Source organism: Myotis myotis, unplaced genomic scaffold (assembly GCF_014108235.1).
Source record: "Myotis myotis isolate mMyoMyo1 unplaced genomic scaffold, mMyoMyo1.p scaffold_m19_p_6, whole genome shotgun sequence".
NCBI classification, from domain to species: Eukaryota; Metazoa; Chordata; class Mammalia; order Chiroptera; family Vespertilionidae; genus Myotis; species Myotis myotis.
This window is the reverse complement of record NW_023416368.1, coordinates 21,698,693-21,721,718: the sequence shown is the minus strand read 5'-3', so window position 1 is coordinate 21,721,718 and position 23,026 is coordinate 21,698,693. Positions and strand designations below refer to the sequence as shown.

The window sequence follows — 23,026 nt, the reverse complement described above, 5'->3', positions numbered from 1 at the left end:
CTGGGGTCAGTGAGGAGGGGCTGACCACGCTCTGCCTGCGAAGGTCAGAGAGAAGAACGTCGCTGGGTCTTGAAGGGTGAGTAGGAGTTCTCCGAGAGAAAATGACAGAGCACAGGAGTAGCATGAACGAGGCCTGGAGGTGTGACAAGGCCCACCAGGACAGTTCCTGGTGACAGGAGCACAGAGGGCATGTGGGGAGCTGCAGTAGATGAGACACATTGGGGAGGCCACACCCTGGCCGGGAGGGCTGCAGGGAGGGCCACTCTCTCCCCTGAGTGGGCAATGGTATCCAGGGTCTTCCCCAGCCCTGGCCCCTGGAGTCTGCCTGCATTTTTCCAAAGTGCGGCTCCTTCTGCCAACCCCACAGATGGCTGCAGCCCAGCCCACTCCATTGTGGATGGCTACTACGAGGACGCAGACAGCAGCTACCCCTCGACCAGGATGAACGGAGAAATGAAGAGCTCCTGTAAGTACCAGGCGGGCCTTCAGGAGGGTTCTGTCCCCTTGACCTGACCCTTGGCATGCATGTGCCCAACCTCCTGACCCCATTAGTGTCCCCACGGAGGCCCCAAAGCCCTTGTCCTCAATGACCTTGGGATTCAGGGGAAAGATCACCAGCACAGGAGTCAGGAGCCCCTGATGGAGCCCTTGCCCTGACTCTTGGTGACCGACCTTAGACAAGTCATTCATTCTCTTTGAGCCTCCAGTTTCGTTATGTATAAAATGGGGAGTTGCTGGAGTGTCGTGAGAATGACTTGAGACAGTGGATGCAATGATGATGGGGTAGTGACAGTCGCTGATGTTTACTGAGCACTCACTCACTGCTAGGCACTCAGCCAAACACTCCACATTCACTGACTCTCGCAACAGCCCAAACGGGCAGACACTATGATACTGTTGTTCACTGTGACGGTTTTACTGATGAGGAAACTGAAGCTCTGAGAAGTGAAGTCGCCAAGGCCACAAAGCTAGTGGCAAAGGTAAAGCACAGCACCCATGCGGTGTTTAGCCATTACCAGAACCACACCTCACAACCACCCCTTCGTGGTCCTGGGGCCCCAGAGCGGGGATGCCTTCGAAGGGGTAGGGAGGTGCCACCCAGCTGATGGCACAGTGGCAGGTCCTTTCCCATGGCACCTGCAGACAACGACTCTGACGCAATGAGCAGCTCCTACGAGTCCTACGATGAGGAGGAGGAAGACGGGAAGGGGCTGCAGCCCACGCACCAGTGGCCCTCCGAGGAGGCCTCCATGCACCTGGTGAGGGACTGCAGGATATGTGCCTTCCTGCTGCGGAAGAAGCGCTTTGGGCAGTGGGCCAAGCAGCTGACCGTCATCAAGGAGGACCAGCTCCTGGTGAGTGGGCACGGACGTGTTCCTCTCGGCCTCTCGTGGACTTGTGCACGCGTGTGTATCTGTGTGTGTGCGGGCATGTCTGCCTCAGTTACCCCGGGCTTTCTTTGTGCACAGAGGCTCAAGGCCTGGTGCTTTGAAGATCAGTGCTCTGCCACTGGAGTAGAATTTAAAACACAGACACACACACACACACACACACACACACACACACACACACACAAAAACACTAGAAGACCTGACAAAGACTTTACCAAGAGTTGGTTTTGCCAAAGACAAACTTTTTTTATCGCTTTAAAACAATGTTTTCATTATGCAAGTAAAGTGTTTATAAAGCTAGAGCAAAACAATGTGGAAAATGATTTTTAAAAACACCATCTATAATCCCATTGACCAAGAGCCACTATTAAATTTTGGGGATTTTTATTTTATTTTAGAGTACGTTTATTAAAGCTGGGACAGTGAAACAAGGAAGGCCTAGGACAGAAGAAGCAACAGGAGAGCCTGGGTGGCTGCTTTCACCTTCCAGAAACGTTAGGGGAAGGAAGTGAGCCCAGGTGGGGCTGCTGTTGGCTCACTGCGGAGTCAGAGAAAAGGGGGCCTTGGAGACAGGTTCAGGGGGGTTGCCCAGGACAAGCTGCCCATTGCAACCCTGGTTGCAAGTCTCATGGGAACCCTTAGAGTTTAGGAGAAAGAAAATTCACTGAAAAAGAAGATTCGAGTGGACATGTCCCAAAGAGGGCAAGCCTGTTAAGTTGCAGGGGTTTTTTATATGTTTTTATTGATTTCAGAGAGGAAGGGAGAGGGAGAGAGGGATAGAAATATCAATGATGAGAGAGAATCATCGATCGGCTGCCTCCTGCACACCCTACACTGGGGATCAAGCTTACAACCCGGGCATGTGCCCTGACCGGGAATCAAACTGTGACTTCCTGGTTCACAGATCGATGCTCAACCACTGAGCCACACCAGCTGGGCCTAAGTTTCAATATACATATTTCCACCCTCATTTTCATACATCATTTTTTTCCAAAACTGAATCCATGCAGCACTTGCTTAGTTTTTTTTAGTTTGCCATCTCTCATCCCTATTATGTCATAATAGAAAATGTGCCCTTAAGTCCAAAGTATAAGATTGGACAGACATAACTTCAGAAAAAAAAAATAGCTTTCTACCCAAGTCTGTTGACAAACCTTGCCTAACATACATTCATCTTAACATGACCTTTTCTCACCCTGGAGCAGTGAAAAGCTAATCCCAGTCCAGAATCAGTCGAGAGTCACGACTTACTCTTTCCTCCCCGCATGCCCTCTATTTGTCTTGACTTACTGCACTAGCTAGGCCTTCTAGCACAATGTGAAAAGAAGTGGTGAGAGTGGGTGTCCTTGTCTCAGTCCACATGTCAAAGGAAAAGTTTCGGTAATTCACCATCAAGGCTCTTTGCTGTGGGTTGTTTGTAGATGTTCCTTATTATCACATTAAGGAAGTTCCCTTCTATTCCTCGTATTGGAGTTGAGTTATAAAAAGGTGCAGAATTTGGTGAAACACTTTTTCTGCTTCTATTGAGATAAGTGGTGGATCTCCTTTTCCCTGTTAGTATGATGAATGATATGGTTGGGTTTTTAATGTTAACCACTCTTGCGTTCCTAGAATAAACCCTACTTGGTCTTGACCCAGTATGCTTTCTATACATGTCTGGATTCTCTTTGCTAATATTTTGCAACTGCTTTGAGAGAGATTAGCCTATAAATTTCCTTTTTTGTAATGTCATTGCCAGGTTCTGCTATCAAGGTTATGCTGGCCTCATAATAAGAACTGGGAAGTGATCATCATTATTGATAAACTATTGACTTCCCAAACCCAACCCTCTATCTCTGCTAGAATTCCCTCCCCCACATTCCTACCATGTAGCCCATTAGTAGCAAGGAGCTAACTTCCTCCCCAGCCAGCCTGTTCCTTCTCTTTAGAGAAGTTCTTTAGACTAGAACGGTCTTCCTAGTATTGTGCTAAAATTCATCTCTTCCTAATAAGTAGTTGTGCCCCCCAGGCCCTTCGGTAGCCCTTGATATCTGAAGATTGCCCAAAGATACCCCCTCTCTTCTCGGGGGTGAACAGCCCCAGCCCCTGTCTTCACGTAGCACCCACAGTTGGGCTGGGTGGGGAGGGGAGATATCTGTGGGGTAGGTAGAGCTCCCCTTTGTGCAAGGGTGTCTCCCTCCTCTACCCTCCACTCCAGGAGACCCCGACCTCTTCTCTCCCTGTCCAGTGTTATAAAAGCTCGAAGGACCGGCAGCCACATCTGAGGCTGGCACTGGATGCCTGCAATGTCATCTACGTGCCCAAGGACAGCCGGCACAAGAGGCATGAGCTGCGCTTCTCTCAGGGAGCTACGGAGATCTTGGTGCTAGCACTGCAGAGCCGGGAGCAGGCCGAGGAGTGGCTGAAGGTACAGGGAGCTGTGCCGCCCTTCCACCTGCCCTACCTGCCCTCCCTTCCTCCCTCTCTTTCCCAGGACCAGCTCTCAGTGGGGTGGGCCCCTGCCCCTGGAAGAGCAGGCTTTGCTCCAGGGAGGGGGCCGATGCCTGTGCATGGCGAGGGCCTCTGTGTGGAAATGGGCCTCGGGCATCTCCAGGAGGCAGACCTCAGGAGGCCTGTGTTTCTTCTCATCATCTGAATCACCACCCTCACGTCCCTACTGAGGGCTTGTCCAGCCTGCACTGATGCACCTCCTGGAATGGGGAGCTTAATATCTATGAAGGAAGCTGATTTGACCACTAGATAAGCTAATCCTTTTTTTCTTTTAAAAAAGGAAAACTCCATCCTTGTCTTAGGTGAAATGTGGATCCTTGAAACGTCCACTGTGGCCCAGCTTCTGCATCTTGCAGCTGCACAGAACCATTAGAGTTAGCATGTCCTGGGCCTACTGTGTGCCATCTATTGTCCTAAGAGCTTTACACACATGACCGCATTTACTCTTTGCAATGGAACTATTATTGTTTCCATTTTACAGATGAGGAAACTGAAGCACAGAGAAATTATGTGACTTGCCAAAGACCACACAGCCAAGTGGTTGGGGCCAGGATTAGAAGCTAACAGGGAAATCTACACCAAAGGCCATCGGTAGGGTGGCATAGTGACGATGAGGGAGGCCTTGGGTGACACACAAACCTGAGTTCAAGTCCCAGGCCTAAGTGGCTGTGTGACCTGCAAATGACTTCGCCTCTGTTTCCTCCTCTGATTAATGGTTCTTGTAAGAATCCTAGAGAGCATCTGACATAGTATCTGCCAGGCATATGTGCTCAGTAATTATCAGTGATTACTGTGCCATGATGATGAAGGCGGCACCCCCAGTCCCTTTCACGGGGCCCTCCAACCCTGCACCCTCCCTCCATTTCACTCTGACACCTTTTTCTCTCCAACTGTGATCTTCCTGTTGGAACAAAGAAACCAAACCCCTCCCTCCCCATTCTCCCTTCCTTCCTGTGATAACCAGCTCTCCCACCCCCCACCCCCCTCCATGTTTAGTGTTTCTCTTTACTGCCTTTGTCTCAGGAAGGAAAGGAGGGGAGAACCTGACTGCTAGTGGAGCCTTTGCCCTCACGGGGCAGGTGGGTCAGAGAAAGAAGCCCTAGACTGGGAGTTCAGAGGCCTGTCTTAACCTCCGGTTTGGGAGGCCATTGGCCCAGAGGTTAAGGGCAGGCAACCATGGCTCCGCCTCTTGGCGCCTCATCATCCTAATCAGTAACTTAGAGACCACAGTGGTCCCTGCCCCACAGGGCTGCTGAGGGGATACAATGGGCTATTCCATGCAAAGTCACCTGACTTTGTAAACCACAAATGGTGACCTGTGTTACATGATCTGGATGCTTATGCTGTGTGACCTTGGATGAGGAGGCAAATGCCTTGGCGTCTGGAGTGTCCGTATCTTTGAAATAGAAGCAATAACCCTGGCTGCCCCCCAGGCTGTTGTAAATGTCCAACACAGTCAACAGAAGTGAGTCTCTCACCCTTGTGCAGGGCAGCCCAGTTCACATGGCCCTTCACACCCGTCATCTTGCTGGTCCTCAGACAACGTAATGAAGTTATAACCCATGTAACAGATGAGGAAACTGGGGCCCAGACAAGTGGCTTTCTCAAGGCCACACACTCATTAGCAATGGAGCAAGGTCTAGAAGCCAAGCCTCTTGGTTCCCAGCCCCATACCTTTTCAACTCGAGGGACAGATACAGGAGAAAGCTTCTTTAAACCCTGATGTGCCCACACATGTGGCAGGAAGCTGCATCAACCTGTCTCTTCTGTCCAGTGGTCCCAACCTCTCTGCTCAGTAGCCCTGGCCACACAGACCTCATTCTTCCTTTTGCTTCCACAGCATCCCTGCCCACCTGCTCACAGCTGTGTGTCCTCCCCACAGGTCATCCGAGAGGTGAGCAAGCCCATCACAGGGGCCGAGGGGGCAGACATGCCCAGATCCCCAGTCCTCCTGTGCAAACTGGACCTGGACAAGGTACAGCTGTCTCCACGAGTCTCCTCTGGGCCAGGCAGTGGGGGCTCAGCACAGGCTCTTCCCCGGGGGGGGGGGGGGGGGAGGGGTCGACACTTGGGCTGGTGGTGAAGCAGGTACCCACAGTGGTGTCACACAAGCCAGGAGTGCCCAGTACAGAGCTGGCCCCACAGTAAGCACTCGATAAATTTCTAACCAATGAGTGAATGCCTCTATCCAAGGTGCAGCACAAGCCAGAGGACGGAGTGACTAACTCTGCCAGGACAGGAGTGGTTACGTTCGAATGGAGGAGCCATGACAAAATTGTATTTGTCTGTCAGAGTGTGCCCCATTGAGACATGAGTGAAGCACTCACTTAGTAGTTGGTCGGACCATTGGAAAAAACGTGCTAGTGTCTACTCTCTGCCCAGTACTCTGGGTGATAAAGGGACTCAGCCCCAAATCCTAGGGGAAGGTTTAAGACCCACATGCAAGGGTCTGGCATGATGTAATACAGGCTAGCAGTTATAGAATGTGACTGTGGGGCCGGCATTGTTCTAAATGCTTTGCATGTATGACCCACTTTAATTTCTACTACCACTCTTCGATGAGTTACACTTTCAGATAGGGAGCCTGTACCCAGTAGGCACTTAATTGACCTGTCATGACTTTTTAAAATGCCAATTCATCTATTTTTCTCCATCCTCACTGTCATCTTGGTTCATCCTGTTACCCAGTCTCACCTTGCCCAGAATGACACTCTCTTAAGTAGCTCTTCAGCTTCCAGTCTTGCTCCCTCTTATCACATCCCCCATGATGCCACTGGAGCCAACTTGCTAATCTGGTTGCATTACCAGTACATGAGTCTCCCACTTAAATATCTTCCCAGATCTTCGTCACCTGGTCCAAACTCCTAGGACATGTATCTCAATGTGTTATAATTAGTTTCCTTGCTCCTCAAATAGACTGTGAGAATCTCAAAGATACAACTATTCTAAGTCATCATGGTCCACCCCCATACCTGGTATGGCATCAAGTACATAATTGTTGCTGACCAATATTTGTTAGCTAATCCTCCTGAGCTGGAGTCTGGGGGAGACTGAACCAACAAGGGGCCCTCTGATGTGGGGCTGTCTGTGTCCTTCTCCAGAGGTTATCCCAAGAGAAGCAGACCTCAGACTCCGACAGCCTGGGCATGAGCGATAACTGTTCCACCCTTGGCCGCAGAGAGGCCTGCGAACATGGTAGGAGCCTGTGGGGGATCGTGTGGGGATGCCAGAGCCGGGAGGGGCAGGGGGCTTGCCACACGCACGCAGTGCAGAGCAGGCCTGACCACTCTGGAGACCTGGGTGAGGTGACCTGGCCTGCCCACATCTGGAGCTGTGGGCGAGGCCTCTGGGAAGGCGAGGGGTGGGTAGACCAGGGACATGGGTCTCCCTCCCCTCCCCTGACCCATCTCTGCAGCAACAGGCAAAGGGAAGAAGAGCAGCCTGGCAGAGCTGAAGGGTTCGATGAGCAGGGCTGCAGGCCGCAAGATCACCCGCATCATCAGCTTCTCCAAGAGGAAGGCGCTGGCCGATGACCTGCCGATGTCCTCCACCGAAGAGGCGGTTCCGTGCTGTGGTGGGTACTGGGCATACTAGGCATTCACTGGGGAATTCAGACCCAGTTGACCAGGCCCCTGGGGCCAAGCCAAGAGACCCTCCAGGCTTCATCCACCTTGCCCCCAGGACAGAGGAGAGAATCCTGCCACTGGATAGCTAACCCCCACCCCATCGGTTTTCCATGTCCTCCCATCTCTACTCTCCCATGAGGACCTGACACTCAGCAGAAGGAAAAGCCAACTGACTCCCATATTTCTGTGACCTTAATTCCAGTTATTATCTGTCTCTAGGTCTCAGACTATGACGAGAGGAGAGTATCTTATCTCCCAGCATATAACATACGAGGTGTATAAAAAATATTTAAGTACTTTTCATTCTAAATGCATTCAATGTGAGTTAAAAGTGGTTTGAGAGGGAAAGCGTATTATTCTGCTCATTTAAATGCAGTGTTCCATGTGCTGGAATTCAATAGAAAAATCGTATATTTTATATATACAATAATACTCTAACCCTGGAAGAACAGTATAAAGGCGCCTGGCTCTACAGAAATATTCTGTAAGCAGAGGGATTTCTAAACCCATGGGTCACAGGACTGTACCGCCCTCCTTTTATAATTCTTTATCTTGGTTAGATGCTTTTACTCCCACATGCTGCCACTAGGGGTCAGCATGATCCATTATTTTAGGGAGAGGAAAGGCAAGAGAGAGAGTTGTGTCTCTTGTTCATTGTATATAGCAGTCCCTGCCCTTTTCGTCAAGCTTGGGGTGGTCCAAAGGCTGTGCGGAGAAGTGCAGATATGATTAGCAGTCCCCATTTCGCAGACAGGAAACTGAAACTCAGAAAGGGAAGAGGATGCCCGAGATCACAGGCCAGGAGAGAGCTGATCGGAAGGCCTTCTTCTAACTAGAGCACAAGGGCTGTCCAGGCGCTGTGGCCCTGGGGCACCCTCCACCACACTGCGCTCTCCCCTCCCAGGCTACCTGAACGTGATGGTGAACCACGGCTGGAAGGAACGCTGGTGCCGCCTGAAGTGCAACACTCTGTATTTCCACAAGGACCGCACAGACCTCCAGACCCACGTGAATGCCATTGCCCTCGGGGGCTGTGAGGTAGCCCCAGGCTTTGGGCCCAGACACCCATTCGCCTTCAGGATCCTGCGCAACCGGCAGGAGGTGGCCATCCTGGAGGTGAGAGAAGAGAGTCCAGAGGCCCCTGGTGGGGGGAGTAAAGGGAGCAATGGCCTGGGTGCTGGCTTTTATCTTGGGCCTCTCTTCTTTGTGTCAATCTTTTGGCTATTTAGATTTTAAAATGTTAACACTGGAGGAAGATGTTAACAACTACCCCCTCACGTTACAGATAAGGAAAATGAGGCCAGGGCAGCCAAGTGCTTTGTCCAAGGCTCCACCGAGGGTCAGTGGCCTCTTGGTCTCATCCTAGAACTAAAACCAGCCCCTTGGTCTTGTTTTCTTTGCCCAGTACCCACTGCCTCTCTTGGTTCTTAAGTTCAAGAAATATTACTTCAGTAACTCACTTTTATTTTTGATAGTTTAAGATGGGTCTCTTATTCCTGTTAAATTATACACAGAGCTCTCTGGCAAAAAAAAAGCGTTCTTTCTTCATTCAAATGTAGCATGTATGGGCTAAGCTGATTTTATAATAATGCTCTTTCAATGAAAACTAACATAAGTATGCATTTAGTTGACCAGCAATTTCTTGCCGTTCTTCCTGTAAATAATTGGCGATTATGATACAAGAAATAATATAATTGGGTTATGTAAGAAATAGCTTCCTCTAGTGAAAAGTAAGTATTTTTTTAAGAAGATTCAGGAAGACTCAAACATTCTCATATCTAAATGGTCAGTAGGGCTCTGAGGATAATGAGCAGAGACCTGAACTGAGGGGAGGGGGGCGGCTATTTGGATTCCTGGATGTGTTCTAACCTTGTTCTTCTCGGATCCCCAAGTTTGGGGTACATAACAGGTACCGTATAAATATGGGGTTGAGTGACGTGAGCAGCAGCCAAAGTGAACTCAGCTTTCCTCCTCTCCTTCAGGCAAGCTGCTCAGAGGACATGGGCCGCTGGCTGGGGCTGCTGCTGGTGGAGATGGGCTCCAAAGTCACTCCCGAGGCCCTGCACTACGACTACGTGGACGTGGAGACCTTGACCAGCATCGTCAGCGCCGGGCGCAACTCCTTCCTGTAAGAGCCGGCACCCCACAGCCCACAGCCGCCCAGGACCTTTCCCGTCTCGGCTCCCTCTCAGAGGCTTGGAGTCCAGCCCTGGGCACTGGGCGGGAGGGCTGAGGAGGGCTCTGTTCCCTTGGGAAGTCAGAGTGGGTGCGTTCCTCTTCCAGCAGCAGGAGTGAGCGGGCTAAAGGAGGCGGCCCAGGGTCGGGGGAGCCTTGGATGGAGTGAGCAAAAGTGGAGAAGTCCTTTTCTATAGTGACATGGGCTCTGCTCGCATGCTGGAACCTCAGGCTCTCACACCCTCAAGCCTCTGGGCGGGCAGGCACGGGGCTGCTACGTGGAGTTCGGTGCTAGAAGAGCTAGGCTCGCATCTCAGCTCTATCACAGTCATCAGCTCGGCTGGTTCCTTGCCGGTCTGGGCCCTCTGTTTTCTCGCTTATATAATGGAGGTGACGCATTACTTATTTCCTGGGTTATGAGAAGCACTGTGGGTCTCTGCCTAGAAAGCCCTGAACACAGCAATGGCCCAGTGCTGCCTGGAATGGTTGTATCACTAACCTTCCATTACCCACTATGAGCTGCTGCCAGAATCAAATGAGAGAGGGGACGGGAAAGCACTGGAAGCTGCAGAGTGCTGTCACCATCAGACCTTGTATCTTCTAGATATGCAAGATCCTGCCAGGATCAGTGGCCTGAGCCCCGTGTCTACGACGATGTCCCTTACGAAAAGATGCAGGTACGATCCCTTGGGGCTGCCCAGCAACATGGCAAAGGCCACTTCTTAGCTCTCCCTCTCTCTTTCCCTCACTGCAGTCGTGCGCCGCTTAGTGTCAGGGATACATCCTGAGAAATGTGTCCTTAGGCAATTTCGACCTTGTGCGAACATCATAGAGTGAACTTATCACAAACCTAGACGGTCCAGCTACACACCTAGGCTACATGGTGTAGCCTACTATTCCTAGGCTACAAGTCTGTACAGCATGTTACTGTACAAAACAACATGAAATCAGTGAAGCACAAGAGAAAATGATGCAATCAAGAGACGGCAAACACAAGATGTATGAGGCTGCTTGCTGCAGGTGTAACACGGTATACCGTTTTACAGCACACTTTTTTATAAGTAGGAAGAGTACACCCTAAAAGAACATTTAAAAGTATAATAAATTTTTTTAAAGTATAGTAAATACATAAACAAGTGCCATAGTTATTTGTTGTCATCAAGTACTATGTACTGTACATAACTGTACATGCTATACTTTTTTTTTTTTTTTTTTTTTGGTTAATCCTCACCCAAGGATATTTTTCCATTGATCCTTTAGAGCAGCGGTTCTCAACCTGTGGGTCGCGACCCCTTTGGGGGTCGAACGACCCATTCACAGGGGTCGCCTAAGACCATCAGAAAACACATATATAATTACATATTGTTTTTGTGATTAATCACTATGCTTTAATTATGTTCAATTTATAACAATGAAATTGGGGGTCACCACAACATGAAGGGTTGCGGCATTAGGAAGGTTGAGAACCACTGCTTTAGAGAGAGTGGAAGAGAGAAGGAAAGATAGAGAGAAACATCGACGTGAGAGAAATGCATTGATTGACTGCCTCCTGCATGTGCCCTGGGGAGGTGCCTACAACCAAGGTAGGTGCCCTTGCCTGAACTTGAACCCAGGACCCTTTGGTCCACAGGCCGACTGCTCTATCCACTGAGCCAGACCGGCTAGGGCTGTGCTATACTTTTACAAGACTGGCAGCACAGGAGGTTTCTTTATACCAGCATCCCCACAAACACTGAGCAGTGCATTGCAATGTTAGGGCGGCTATGATGTCACTGGGCATCAGTCCATTTTCAGCTCCATTATCACCTTATGGGACCACCATTGTATATGCTTCGTCAGAAACATCATCATGCGGCACATGATGGTGCTCCTTTTTTCCTTTGCCTCAGAGAGATTGTTTTCATTTAGCCAGCAGCTGGAAGGGGAGGGATGAGGCGCAGGATGAGGAATCCCTGGAAAGGAGGCCGGGTGGTACAGTGAAAAGCTCCCAGATCAAGACGAGGAAGGGCTCTGGACACTGGAAAGCACGATTCCAGTTTGAGCCAGGTGTTGGGCTCTCCGCCCTTTAACACTCTGTGAACTAAGGCTGCTGATTCAGTGGTGTCTGGAGGCAGAGGCAATAACTGGGTGGCCACACCTGTAGGCCTTCACCTGGTGGCATCCACAGTCCGGGTTTCAGCTCCCAGGACCAAGTCTCCTGTCTCGCTCACTAACCGAGGAGATATCAGCTCACTAATTACAGTGAGGCCTCTGTGGCCATCACACAACCCAGACTGCTCCTTCTATAGAGCAGCCTCCATAGAGAGCCAGAAACCTACATTCTGTCAGATGCTGGTGATGGGTCAGGCCCCACAGCGAGGGGAGAGGGGGGAACCAAGCTGCCAAGGAAAGCAGACGCGCATCGGGACCCCTGCCTTGGGCAGTGCTAGGTCACACTCTGAGGTCACGCCTCTAGGACTCCCTTTGCATGGTCTTTCTGACACAGATGAACCAATGGATGCAGCTTGAGATCTTTCTCAGTTGCAGAGTTTAGGAGCAAGAGCTTAATACTTAAAGGAGCAAACTTTGGACTGAGGGTTCAATCTGAGTTACCTTGGGCTTTACTTCTCTGGGCTTCACTTCTGGGCTTCACACGGATACGATAAAACCTAACTGTCTGGACTATTGCAAGAGCTAATTGAAATATTTTAAGGAAAGAACTTAGCACAGGGCCTGGACAGGAAGTTCTTACACAGAAAAGTAAACCGCACTGTGGTTACTGAAATCGCTATTATATTACACTAGAGGCCCAATGCATGAAATTCGTGCAAGAGTAGGCCTTCGCAGCTGCGGCTCACTCAATCCCACAGCTGCAGCCCCGGCTTCATCCCAGAAGGACATCCAGAAGGACGTCCAGTCTAATTAGCATATTACGCTTTTATTATTATAGATTATTATCATATTCCACTCGTGGTTCCTGAGCTTTGACAGATTCTGAGTGTTCTTAATACTCTTCATGCACAAATGTATAGTCAATCTATGTAACTTCTATCATTGGTGGATGTCATCCATGACTTTTTTTTTAACAATTCAGAAAACCTTAACGATACTTTGAAATAAGAAGAGGACAAAATATCTATGATAAGTCAAATATGTCACAAATATCTATGATAAATCAAAAATATCTATGATAAACCAAATAAATCTTTTCAGACTTAATTTTCCTCTCTGCACATATTCCAATTTAGGGCTATCTTCTGCTGCCCCCACCCCACAGAATGGTAGGAGGATCCAATAATATACTGCTAGTGAAGGTGGTTTATAAAGTGTTGAGTGCCGCACAAGTTTAAAAATGTAAAGCCAAGATCTCAGAGTTCCCATGGCACTCACCCACCGAGCACGGACCAGAATACACCCATATTGATGACTCTGGGCCTACCTGCACTTCATCTTCTTCCTCCATCTCCCTCCCAGGATGAGGAGCCTGAACGTCCCCCTGGTGCCCACGTGAAACGCCACGCCTCCTCCTGCAGTGAGAAGTCCCATCGAGTGGATCCGCAGGTCAAAGTCAAGCGCCATGCCTCCAGTGAGTTCTGTGGGGGAGGGGAAGGGGGGAGGAGCAGCCCATGAGTGGAGGGAGTCTCAAAATCATTTTCCTCCAGGGATCAGGCAGGTAAATAAATGAGTGAATTGAGGTGTAAGAAAATACTCTACCATAAGGAAAACCACATCATAAGTACAGTGATGAAGGGCAGCTAGCATGTGGCCTCAGAGGAGAAACAACAAGGAGTGGGGTAGGAGAGACTGTAGGAAACTGGAGTGTTCAGGAGTGGCCGCTAAGCTCCAGCCAATAGCCCCCACACAGCAGTGCCAATTATTCAAGAGAGACCAGAAATCTAGACTTTATATGAAATCTATGTACGCATAAAGAAAGTACTAAAAAGAGAGGAGAGAAAGAAACATAAATATACACACACACACACATATTAAAAGAAATAATGGCTGAAGACTTGCCAAGTTTATTGAAAAACATTACTGATATATCCAGGGTACCAGTGAAGTCTAAGGAAAATAAAAGCAAAGAGATCCACAAAGGACACATCATGGTCAAAATGCTAAAGCCAAAAGGAGAAAACCTTGAAAGTAGAAGAGAAATCTACTTGTCACTTACAAAGGATCCCCAATAAGATTAGCAGCTGACATATCAGAAACAACAGAGGCTTTCCTCTTTTTTAAAAAAAAAAATATATATTTTATTGCTTTTTTACAGAGAGGAAGGGAGAGGGATAGAGAGTTAGAAACATCGATGAGAGAGAAACATTGGTCAGCTGCCTCCTGCACACCCCCTACTGGGGATGTGCCCGCAACCAAGGTACATGCCCTTGACTGGAATCAAACCTGGGACCCTTCAGTCCGCAGGCCAACGCTCTATCCACTGAGCCAAACCGGTCAGGGCTGAGGCTTTCCTCTTAAGATCACCTGGGCCCAGCCGGGTGTGGCTCAGTGGTTGAGCATCGACCCAGGAACCAGGAGGTCACTGGGTTCAATTCTTGGTCAGGGCACATGCCTGGGTTGCAGATTCAGTCCCCAGTAGGGGCATGCAGAAGGCAGTCAATCGATGATCCTCTCTCATCATTGATGTTTCTATCTCTCTCTCCCTCTCCGTCTCTGAAATCAATAAAAATATATTTAATTTTTTTTTAAAAAATCACCTGGAATACTATTCAGCAATAAAAAGGAAAGAAGCACTGATACATACTACATTAGTGCATTAGTTATACTAGTAACTTGGACATTAAACATTCCTTATTTTCCCCTCCACTATGGAAACCCGGATTTTTCTGGAAGATACTTGGGCAGTTCTGAGGCAAATACTTTATCACCACTACTAGGAGGCCCACAGAATTATAGCTCCTTGCAACAATCTAGTTTGCTTCTTCACCACCATTTGAGTGACTCAAGGATTACAGAGTTGGGCATGAGATAAGCTATTCTCCCTGGAGTCAACATAGTAAGGCAGACCAGGGCAGGACTCCCAAGAGTGAGTCCACTCACTGGTTCAGACCCTAAGGAAGATTTCCCTCATGTGCAATTGAAATGATAAAAATAAGCACAGTGCGGGACGTTTTCCATAAATCTAAATCTATTCCATGTCAATGACTACTTTATTCTGCATTTGTGTTCTCCCAACTCTGGGGATGTTACAATATTATTTATTTCATAAAATGTTTGGAATAATTAGATGGTAGTTGGGATTTTTAAGGGCCTTTTCTGTTATGTCAACAACCCTTTGTTGGTCTGCCCATTTTCTTGATTTTACCAGTCTATAAAATTCAAAAGTCTGGGAGCCAGCTCCCCTGATATGCCATTGTCTATCCGGAAAGTTGGAGGGAGTAGGGGTCCCCTTCTCTGCCCTCCATGCTTTATTTATGATCTGGTTTGACTTGCAGGGTAGTTGTGGCAGGAACTGATTTTTGCATGAGTCATTGGGCAATCACTGCAATCTCTACAAGAACTGGACAGACAAGACCCACACAATTATCAGTAAATCATGGGAATCGCTCCACACCCCACCAACTTACAAAGGACCTTGTGTGGCTGACTGTAGCAACAACATACTAGTAGATAAAACTTCCCTGAGAGGTTTGACTATGGCCTTGCCCCAGCTAGAGCAGTATTACCTGGCATGGACCCTGGAGTTAGGTGTACATGGGTTCAAACCTAGGTTCTGCCATCATTAACAGTAAGATCTAACCTCTCTGTGCCTGTTTCCTCAACAACAAAATAGAGCTAATAATAGTCAGTTGGGAGTTTTGTTTGTTTGTTTGTTTGTTTGTTTGTTTGTTTTTTAAATATATTTTATTGATTTTTCACAGAGAGGAAGGGAGAGGGATAGAGAGTTAGAAACATCGATGAGAGAGGAACATCGATCAGCTGCCTCCTGCACACCTCCTACTGGGGATGTGCCCGCAACCAAGGTACATGCCCTTGACCGGAATCGAACCTGGGACCTTTCAGTCCACAGGCTGACGCTCTATCCACTGAGCCAAACCGGTTAGGGCAATAGTCAGTTTTTATGAGAAGGAAATGGAAATGCATGTAAGTGGCCCAGTACTAAGTAAATTCTCAATAAACTTTGGCTATATTTATTTGTTTTTATATTTTTTAATTTATTTCAGAGAGGAAGGGAGAGGGAGAGAGAGATAGAAACATCAATGATGAAAGAATCACTGATCAGCTGCCTTCTGCACGCCCCCTACTGGGGATCTAGCCCGCAAACTCAGCATGTGCCCTGACAGGGAATTAAACTGTGATCTCCCAGTTCATAGGTCAACGCTCAACCACTGAGCCATGCAACCGAGCTATTTGTTGTCTTTGTCCATCATCATAGTGTAGAGCCCTAGTAGACTACTAGGTCCCTCTCTACCCCCACCCATTTCCTAGTAATAAAATGGGCAATGCCTGACTTTAGCCCCAAGGTCTTGATTCTCTATGGATCAGAGTTATATCTACCAGCCTCCTTGTCTTACACATACCTGAGAGTTGACTATAAAATATGCCCTTTTAAAACCAAAGTGTGTTATACATCACAAAATTTGTTTTACATTATTATTATTATTATTATTATTATTATTATTATTATTATTATTTAACCTTTACTAAGCACTTATTATTTGACAGGTACTACACTAAGTACTTTTCATGAATTATCTCATTTTAAACCTACCACAATGCTAAGAGATAAATTTGATCAATATCCACATTTACAAATGAGGAAACTATAGCTGAGGGAAAGACACAAAAACATCACTATTCTCTTTTGCCTGATGTCACACAATCAATAAAGGGAAAAAGAGAATGCAAACCTTTGTCTGGTTCCAAAGCCCTTGCTCCTTGCCCCTGAGCTCTACTACCTCCCTTTTGCTCCTTGCTTCCTTAGAGCAGCCACATTAATTATATCGAGGGTTATCGCTCTGAATGTCCCCATTTTTATAGATGGAGAAGTGGAGGCTGAAAGAGACGCTAACACCACCCAAATGCCCTCTCAGAGGTCAGAACTGAGGCCCTTTTCCTGCCTCCTAACTCTGCAGGTGCCAATCAATACAAGTACGGTAAGAACCGAGCTGAGGAGGATGCCCGGAGGTACCTGGTAGAAAAAGAGAAGCTGGAGAAAGAAAAAGAGACAATCCGGACAGAGCTGATGGCACTGCGGCAAGAAAAGAGGGCGCTAAAGGATGCCATTCGGAACAATCCAGGTACCTACATGGTGTGGTCCTGAGCGCTCTTGGAGGGCTTGGCCTTTCCCTAGAACAGATCACCTGGTTTCTTACCCAAGACAGGTGAGCTTCTCCCTCCCTCCTTTTCATCATCATCATCATCGCTACCACCACTACCTCCGCCGCCGCCGCCGCCACCACCACCACCACCACCACCACCGTCATCATCATCCTCCTGACTAATGGAAGGCCACCTATTTGATAACTGCTTTAGGGGTAAAGGGATAAAAAAGCATCACAAAAATGTGTACACTTAATGTAAGATGCAATCTGATTTTAGAAACGTTAAAATGTGACAAACACCATGTCCCTTAGAATTAGAGAAATAAAAGATCATTTTGAACCTCACATTAACTCATTCATTCACAGAGGGGTGCTGAGCATGGCTATTTGAGCATAGGTCCAGGTGCTGGGGATGATGGACAGCACCTAGTACATAGCGAGCATGCAATATGTATTTACTGAATGAACAACTGAGTGAATGAAAAGAACCCACCATTACTAGAAAACCCTCCAGTGCAGCCTCCCTCAGGGCAAACATGGACTAATTTTTAAACATAGTAAGGCCCAACATAGACAGCTCTTCGTACCAAGAAGGCTCTAATATAGATATGTTGGGTTAAACTGAATAAGCAGCAAAATCCTAGTAGGAACTGGTTAATGTAAAGCTCTATGACTCTTGGTTACAAGGAACAGAAACCAAAGTTAAACTGGCGTAGTAATGAAAAAAAGAAAAATGCACTTGAAAAACTGAACAATCAGGTATATCAAGGTCAAAGGACTTAAATGATGTCACCAGGAAGTACATTTCTCCAACTCTTGCTTTGGCCTTCCTCTACATTGGTTTCATTCTCTCCAGCCCTCACCTAATCCTCTCAGCCACCCCAGCAGAGAAAACTTCTCTTCCTAGTGGCCCCCACAAACACTTCACTCTGACCAACTTTGATCCCTGATTGAGATAGGATTATGGGCCAGGATTAAGTTATGTGCCAACCCCTTGAACTAGGATTGAGTAACACCCATCCAAACTATCCTATATAATAAAACCTTAATATGAAAATAGGCCGAACGGTGGAACGACGGGTCTGTATTATGTGTACTGACCACCAGGGGGCAGATGCTCAACGCAGGAGCTGTCCTCGATGGTCAGTGTGCTCCCATAGGGGGAGTGCCACTCCACCAGAAGCCGGGCTCATGGCCTCTCCTGCCACCTCCACTGCAGGCAGGCAGTAAGGAGCGAGGGGTCCTGGAGTGCGAGAGCCCCAGACTGTGAGAGGGATATCTGACTGCCAGCTTCGGCTCGGTCCCGGCAGGCGAACATCCCCCGAGGTGTCCCAGACTGTGAGAGGGCATAGGCCAGGCTGAGGGACCCCCCAAGTGCACGAATTTTGTGCACTGGGCCTCTAGTAAATAATAATGGAGGAAATGTGGTTTCCCAGGGGGAAAAGCCGGGTTCTGTATCTAGAAGATGGGGAAATGGGTATTGGGAAGGTAAAAAACACACTACCCCAGGCCCAAAGTCCACCTCTTAACCAGGACTGAGGATAGGAAAGGTCCTCTGGAGGGGCAGACTTGGGCCTGAGGCCCTGCCAAACTGCTTGATGCTTCAGGCCAGGCTCAGCTGTTTCTCATCAATGTCTTTGGAAACAGGAGCAAAGTTAAAGGTTCTGCAGGAGGCCGTGGCCACACTGGAAGCTCAGTGTCGGGCGAAGGAAGAGCACCGGATCGACCTGGAACTGAAGCTGGTGGCTGTGAAGGAGCGCTTACAGAGGTCTCTGGCAGGGGGCCCAGCCCTGGGACTCTCCATAGGCAGCAAGAACAAGAGTGCGGTGAGTCCACTCCCTACTACACCAGGGGTAGCTGCTCCTAATGCCCTCACATGCTACAGATCTTGCTCATCCTTTGGGGCTAAGAGTTATGCTCACTTACAGATAACAAAGGAGGCCCTAAGGGACAAGCCATTGGTGGCACAGCTAGGAAGGGGACTCTTGCAGCAAGTTCTCTGGCCTGTGTTCTCTCCACTGACGCACTGCCATTTATTTGACTTTGTATCCTGAATGCAGTCTTAGAAGTGGCCTTAAGGTTACTGATAATAACTACCGTACGTTGAATAGGAATAACAAACTTGTTTTAACCAATTACCACACCATCTTAACCTGTATTATCTCACGTAGTCTTCACAGCAGTCCTATGAGATAGTACTATGCGTATTCACCCCATTTGACAGACAAGGAAACTGGGATTTTTATTAAGAATTGGACTGTATGGCCCAGCTGGCGTGGCTCAGTGATTGGGCATCGACCTATGAACCAGGTCACAGTTCCATTCCAGGTCAGGCGCATGCTTGGGTTACAGGCTCAAGCCCCAGTAGGGGCATGCAGGAGGCAGCCAATCAATGATTCTCTCTCATCATTGATGTTTCTATCTCTCCCTTCCAATCTGAAGTCAATTTTTAAAAAATATTAAAAATAAAATAAAAAGAATTGAACTGTATTTTTTTATCATAATAGCCCTACCCCTTTACATAGTCTGAAAAATAGTAGGAGTGCAATAAATGTTTCAAATGAATAAATGTTCTACTTGCTTTCAGACAAGGAAATTAAGACTCAGAGAAATGAAGTAATTTGTCTGATAAGTGCAAGTTATCATTGAGAACTTTCATCTTATTATTGTCCAAGATAACAGCTGCCTGGTCAGACCACACCCTATGACTAGGAAGTTAGGGCTGTTTCTCCCACCCTACATTTCCTCTCCATGGGGCATTTCCAACCTTACTTAAAAATTAAGAGCTTAGGAGGATTTCCAGAAGATGACGGCAGAGGTAGACACCTGTACTCACCGCCTCCACAACCACATCAAAATTGCAACTAAAATACAGAACCACCATCATCCAGAATTGCTGGAAAGCTGGCTGAATGGAAGTCCTACAACTAGAGAAGAAGAAAGCACACTGAGACTCGTAAGAGGTGCAGAGGCACGGAACGGGCTGGTCGGGCACCCACGTGTGCTGCTTTTTTAATCAGGAGGGAGATCACCTCGGTGGAGTCTTCCCAGAGGAGCAGGGGTCCCAACCCCACACCAGAACCCTAGCCCAGGGTCCCAGAGCTGGGAAAAGAAGTCCCTACAGGCAGTAAGAAATATAGGCTGTAAAAACCAGTGCAGATTGGGGCTCAGTAACACAGAGGCTGCTGGAGACCCAACTATTCCTCTTGAAAGGCCAGCACCAGGAAATGAACTTACAAGGTCCTGCTTCCTCTGAGCTCCAGTACCAGGGCAAGGCTCCGGGGAACACAGACACATACGAGGAGGAAGTGGATTGTCTGGCATCATGGCAGGAACTCAGGGGTGGCTTTCCCCCAGATGGAGGTGCTCGCAGAGGACCACTGTTCCTATGCTGGGACCTCCCCAGTAGATCCCAGGGCTGACTGGCGCCATGTCTGTTTGCTCCGCCCTGGTGATTCCCTAAGACCCCGCCTCATCCAATTTACAATCCCACCCAATCTGTGTGCAGCAGGTTTTGCATATGAATTGCCTGTCCTTGTTCAGGCTAAATTCTCTCAAACAAGCTAGAGCTGGGTTAGGTAGCACCAAACCTATCAATAAAAGGCCCAAGACCCAGCAACAGGACCAGCCTGACTTGCTTCACAGCTGGGCCTTGTCTGGGCACTTCCAAACCCAATACAAAGAGGAAGAATGTGCAGATCTCTCTGTACCTCCTGCTGGGTGGCCCCAGGCAGTGGCTGACTTTGCACCTCCCTAGAGACTCAAAAGCCAGTGCACCCAGTGGTCACTGTCAGACCATACCACATTACAACTCTACACATCCATAAGCAACACACTCAAGGGGCAGACTCAGTGAGCAACAAAGCCCCACTGAAGCAAGTCCTGCTCCATAGAGTTGTCTCCTGCACAGCAACTCTCCCACTGTGGTTGCAGCTGGTCCTCACAGCCAAATGGCCTGGAGATCAGTTCCTCCCAGTGATACTAACAGCAATCAAGTCTCAAGTACAACAAGACTGTGCTCACAGCCCACAAAGGGGTGCACCTGGAGCTCCCAGCTCAGGTGACTGGGGAGGCTGAGCCACTGGGCCCTATAGAACACCTACTACACAAGGCCACTCTACCAACTCAAGGAGACATAGCAGGTCTCAGCACTCAATTCGTTGCCACCTCTCCCGGCCCCCCTTCTCTCCTCAGTCTCTCCCCAGATTCCACTCCTCCGCACCCTCTTCCTCTCTTCAGCACAGGGGAGTTCTGCTCTTCCCGGCTGCAAACCGTCTCACCAGCTGAGCAATTTCGCCAATTCGGGGTGGATGTTACTAGTTTCAGCTGCTCATTCCATTTGCTCCGGGACACGACCTGGGACGCGTCTGCCTATACCGCCGCCATCTTCCGTCCTTTATTACATTCTTTACCAATAATTTCCTCCAGAATTTGTGGCAAAATCTCTTTCTCCTTTTAAACATCGCAGTGGAATGTCTGGATTCTTGAATGATTAAATTAGAATGAATGGATCTATTTCTTTACCCTCTTCTGAAAAAAAAAAAAAAAAAAAAAAAAAAGGAGACATAGCAGCTCTACCCAACACATAGAAAGGGAAGCAGCCAAAATGCGGAGACAAAGAAACATGTCACAAATGAAAGAAAGGGAAGAAAGCAAAGTACTGGAGTTAGAGTTCAAAACCACAGTCATAAGGTTACTCAAGAATCTTCTAGAAACCTCCAAAAAAAATGGAAAAGGACCAGTCAGAAATAAAGCATACATTGACTGAAATAAAGGATAATATACAACCAAGATTACTCTACCCAGCAAAACTATCATTTAGAATTGAAGATCACATAAAGAACTTCACAAACAAGAAAAAGCTAAAGGAGTTCATCACAACCAAACCAGTATTACATGAAATGTGGAAGGGTATTCTTTAAAAAGAGGAAGAAGAAGAAAAAGATCAAAAATATAAACAACAAAATGGCAACAAATACATACCTATCAACAATTGAATCTAAAAATCAAAATAAATGAGTAAGAAATCTAATGGACACAATAAACTGGTGAGTAAGATAGAATCAGAGGCATGGAAATGGAACAGACGGACGATTCTCAGAGGGAAGGAAGGTGGGGGATGGGAAGAGATTAAACAAAGATCTTATATGCATATATGCATTACCTATGGACACAGACAATAGGGTGACGAAGGCCTGGGGTGGGGCAGGGACCAGGTGGAGTGGGGCAATGGAGGGGGAAAAAGAGCGACATCTGTAATCATCTCAACAATAAAGATTTTTAAAAATTAAGAGCTTAAAGGCCAGGGACAGAGTCACAGAGGGCTGGTGGACAGACAAGAAGTGGTTAACTCATCCCAGCTGCTTCCTCCCACCAGGAGGCCCTGATGTTCACATTCCAAAAAGACTTTCCCTCCACTTTTGACTCTTTCTATGACCTTTAGAGATAGTTTTCTCTAAATTCCCTGCAAGCTAAGCTGTTAATATGTCCCATGTAAGGAACTACATCCAGTAAGGTACTAAGCAATCACCTGAAAAATGTCAGGGTACTGTAGAAAATTAGAAGGAATACAGGAGAGAAAGATATAGGAAGAACAGTAGGGTAGGAAACCTAGCTCTCCCACTCCCCAGACATGTGACCTTGAGCAGTGACTTGACCTTCCTACTTTTCTTATCTTTACAATAAGATGACTAATAGTACCTACTTCCTAGGCTTAAAAAGGCTCAATAAACTAATCCGCACAATGCCTAGTATATAGTGAGGGTTCAGTCATTTCAGCTGTCATTAGCTTATTCCAAGGCCTTCGAGTGCCTTCCTCCCTCATCCTGTTTGATGCTAGTATATGTGTATAGTGCCTTTTATATGCATCCTTTGGAGGGCAGGCTGGGTGAGGTAGACAGCACTAGACTTCACCTATGTAATTATTTCTTGTCATCAACAGGAAACTGCAAATAAACCCCAGAACAATCCTCCAGAGCAGCCTCTCCCTGTCAACTGTGTTTCTGAGCTGAGGAAGAGGAGCCCATCCATCGTAACCTCCAACCAAGGACGGGTGCTGCAGAAAGCCAAGGTACGGCCCTAGGTG

General features: G+C 47.8%; 1 protein-coding gene across 8 annotated transcripts in view; it reads left to right on the top strand.

Moving 5' to 3' along the window:
- Positions 1-23,026, top strand: part of AFAP1L1 (actin filament associated protein 1 like 1) — a 59,439-nt gene that overhangs the window by 34,394 nt on the left and 2,019 nt on the right. For 2 of the 8 annotated variants that reach the window (XM_036313199.1, XM_036313206.1), the window contains 13 exons: positions 368-466; positions 1,144-1,355; positions 3,619-3,798; positions 5,722-5,856; positions 6,983-7,076; positions 7,297-7,455; positions 8,412-8,623; positions 9,490-9,635; positions 10,287-10,359; positions 13,136-13,247; positions 16,753-16,917; positions 18,589-18,767; positions 22,883-23,011. In XM_036313199.1, coding sequence (XP_036169092.1) covers positions 368-466; positions 1,144-1,355; positions 3,619-3,798; positions 5,722-5,856; positions 6,983-7,076; positions 7,297-7,455; positions 8,412-8,623; positions 9,490-9,635; positions 10,287-10,359; positions 13,136-13,247; positions 16,753-16,917; positions 18,589-18,767; positions 22,883-23,011 — 1,895 coding nt within the window. Of the gene's footprint in view, positions 1-367; positions 467-1,143; positions 1,356-3,618; positions 3,799-5,721; positions 5,857-6,982; positions 7,077-7,296; positions 7,456-8,411; positions 8,624-9,489; positions 9,636-10,286; positions 10,360-13,135; positions 13,248-16,657; positions 16,918-18,588; positions 18,768-22,882; positions 23,012-23,026 lie in introns of those variants that run through there. The other 6 variants (XM_036313205.1, XM_036313203.1, XM_036313202.1 and 3 more) reach the window with 6 other exon arrangements.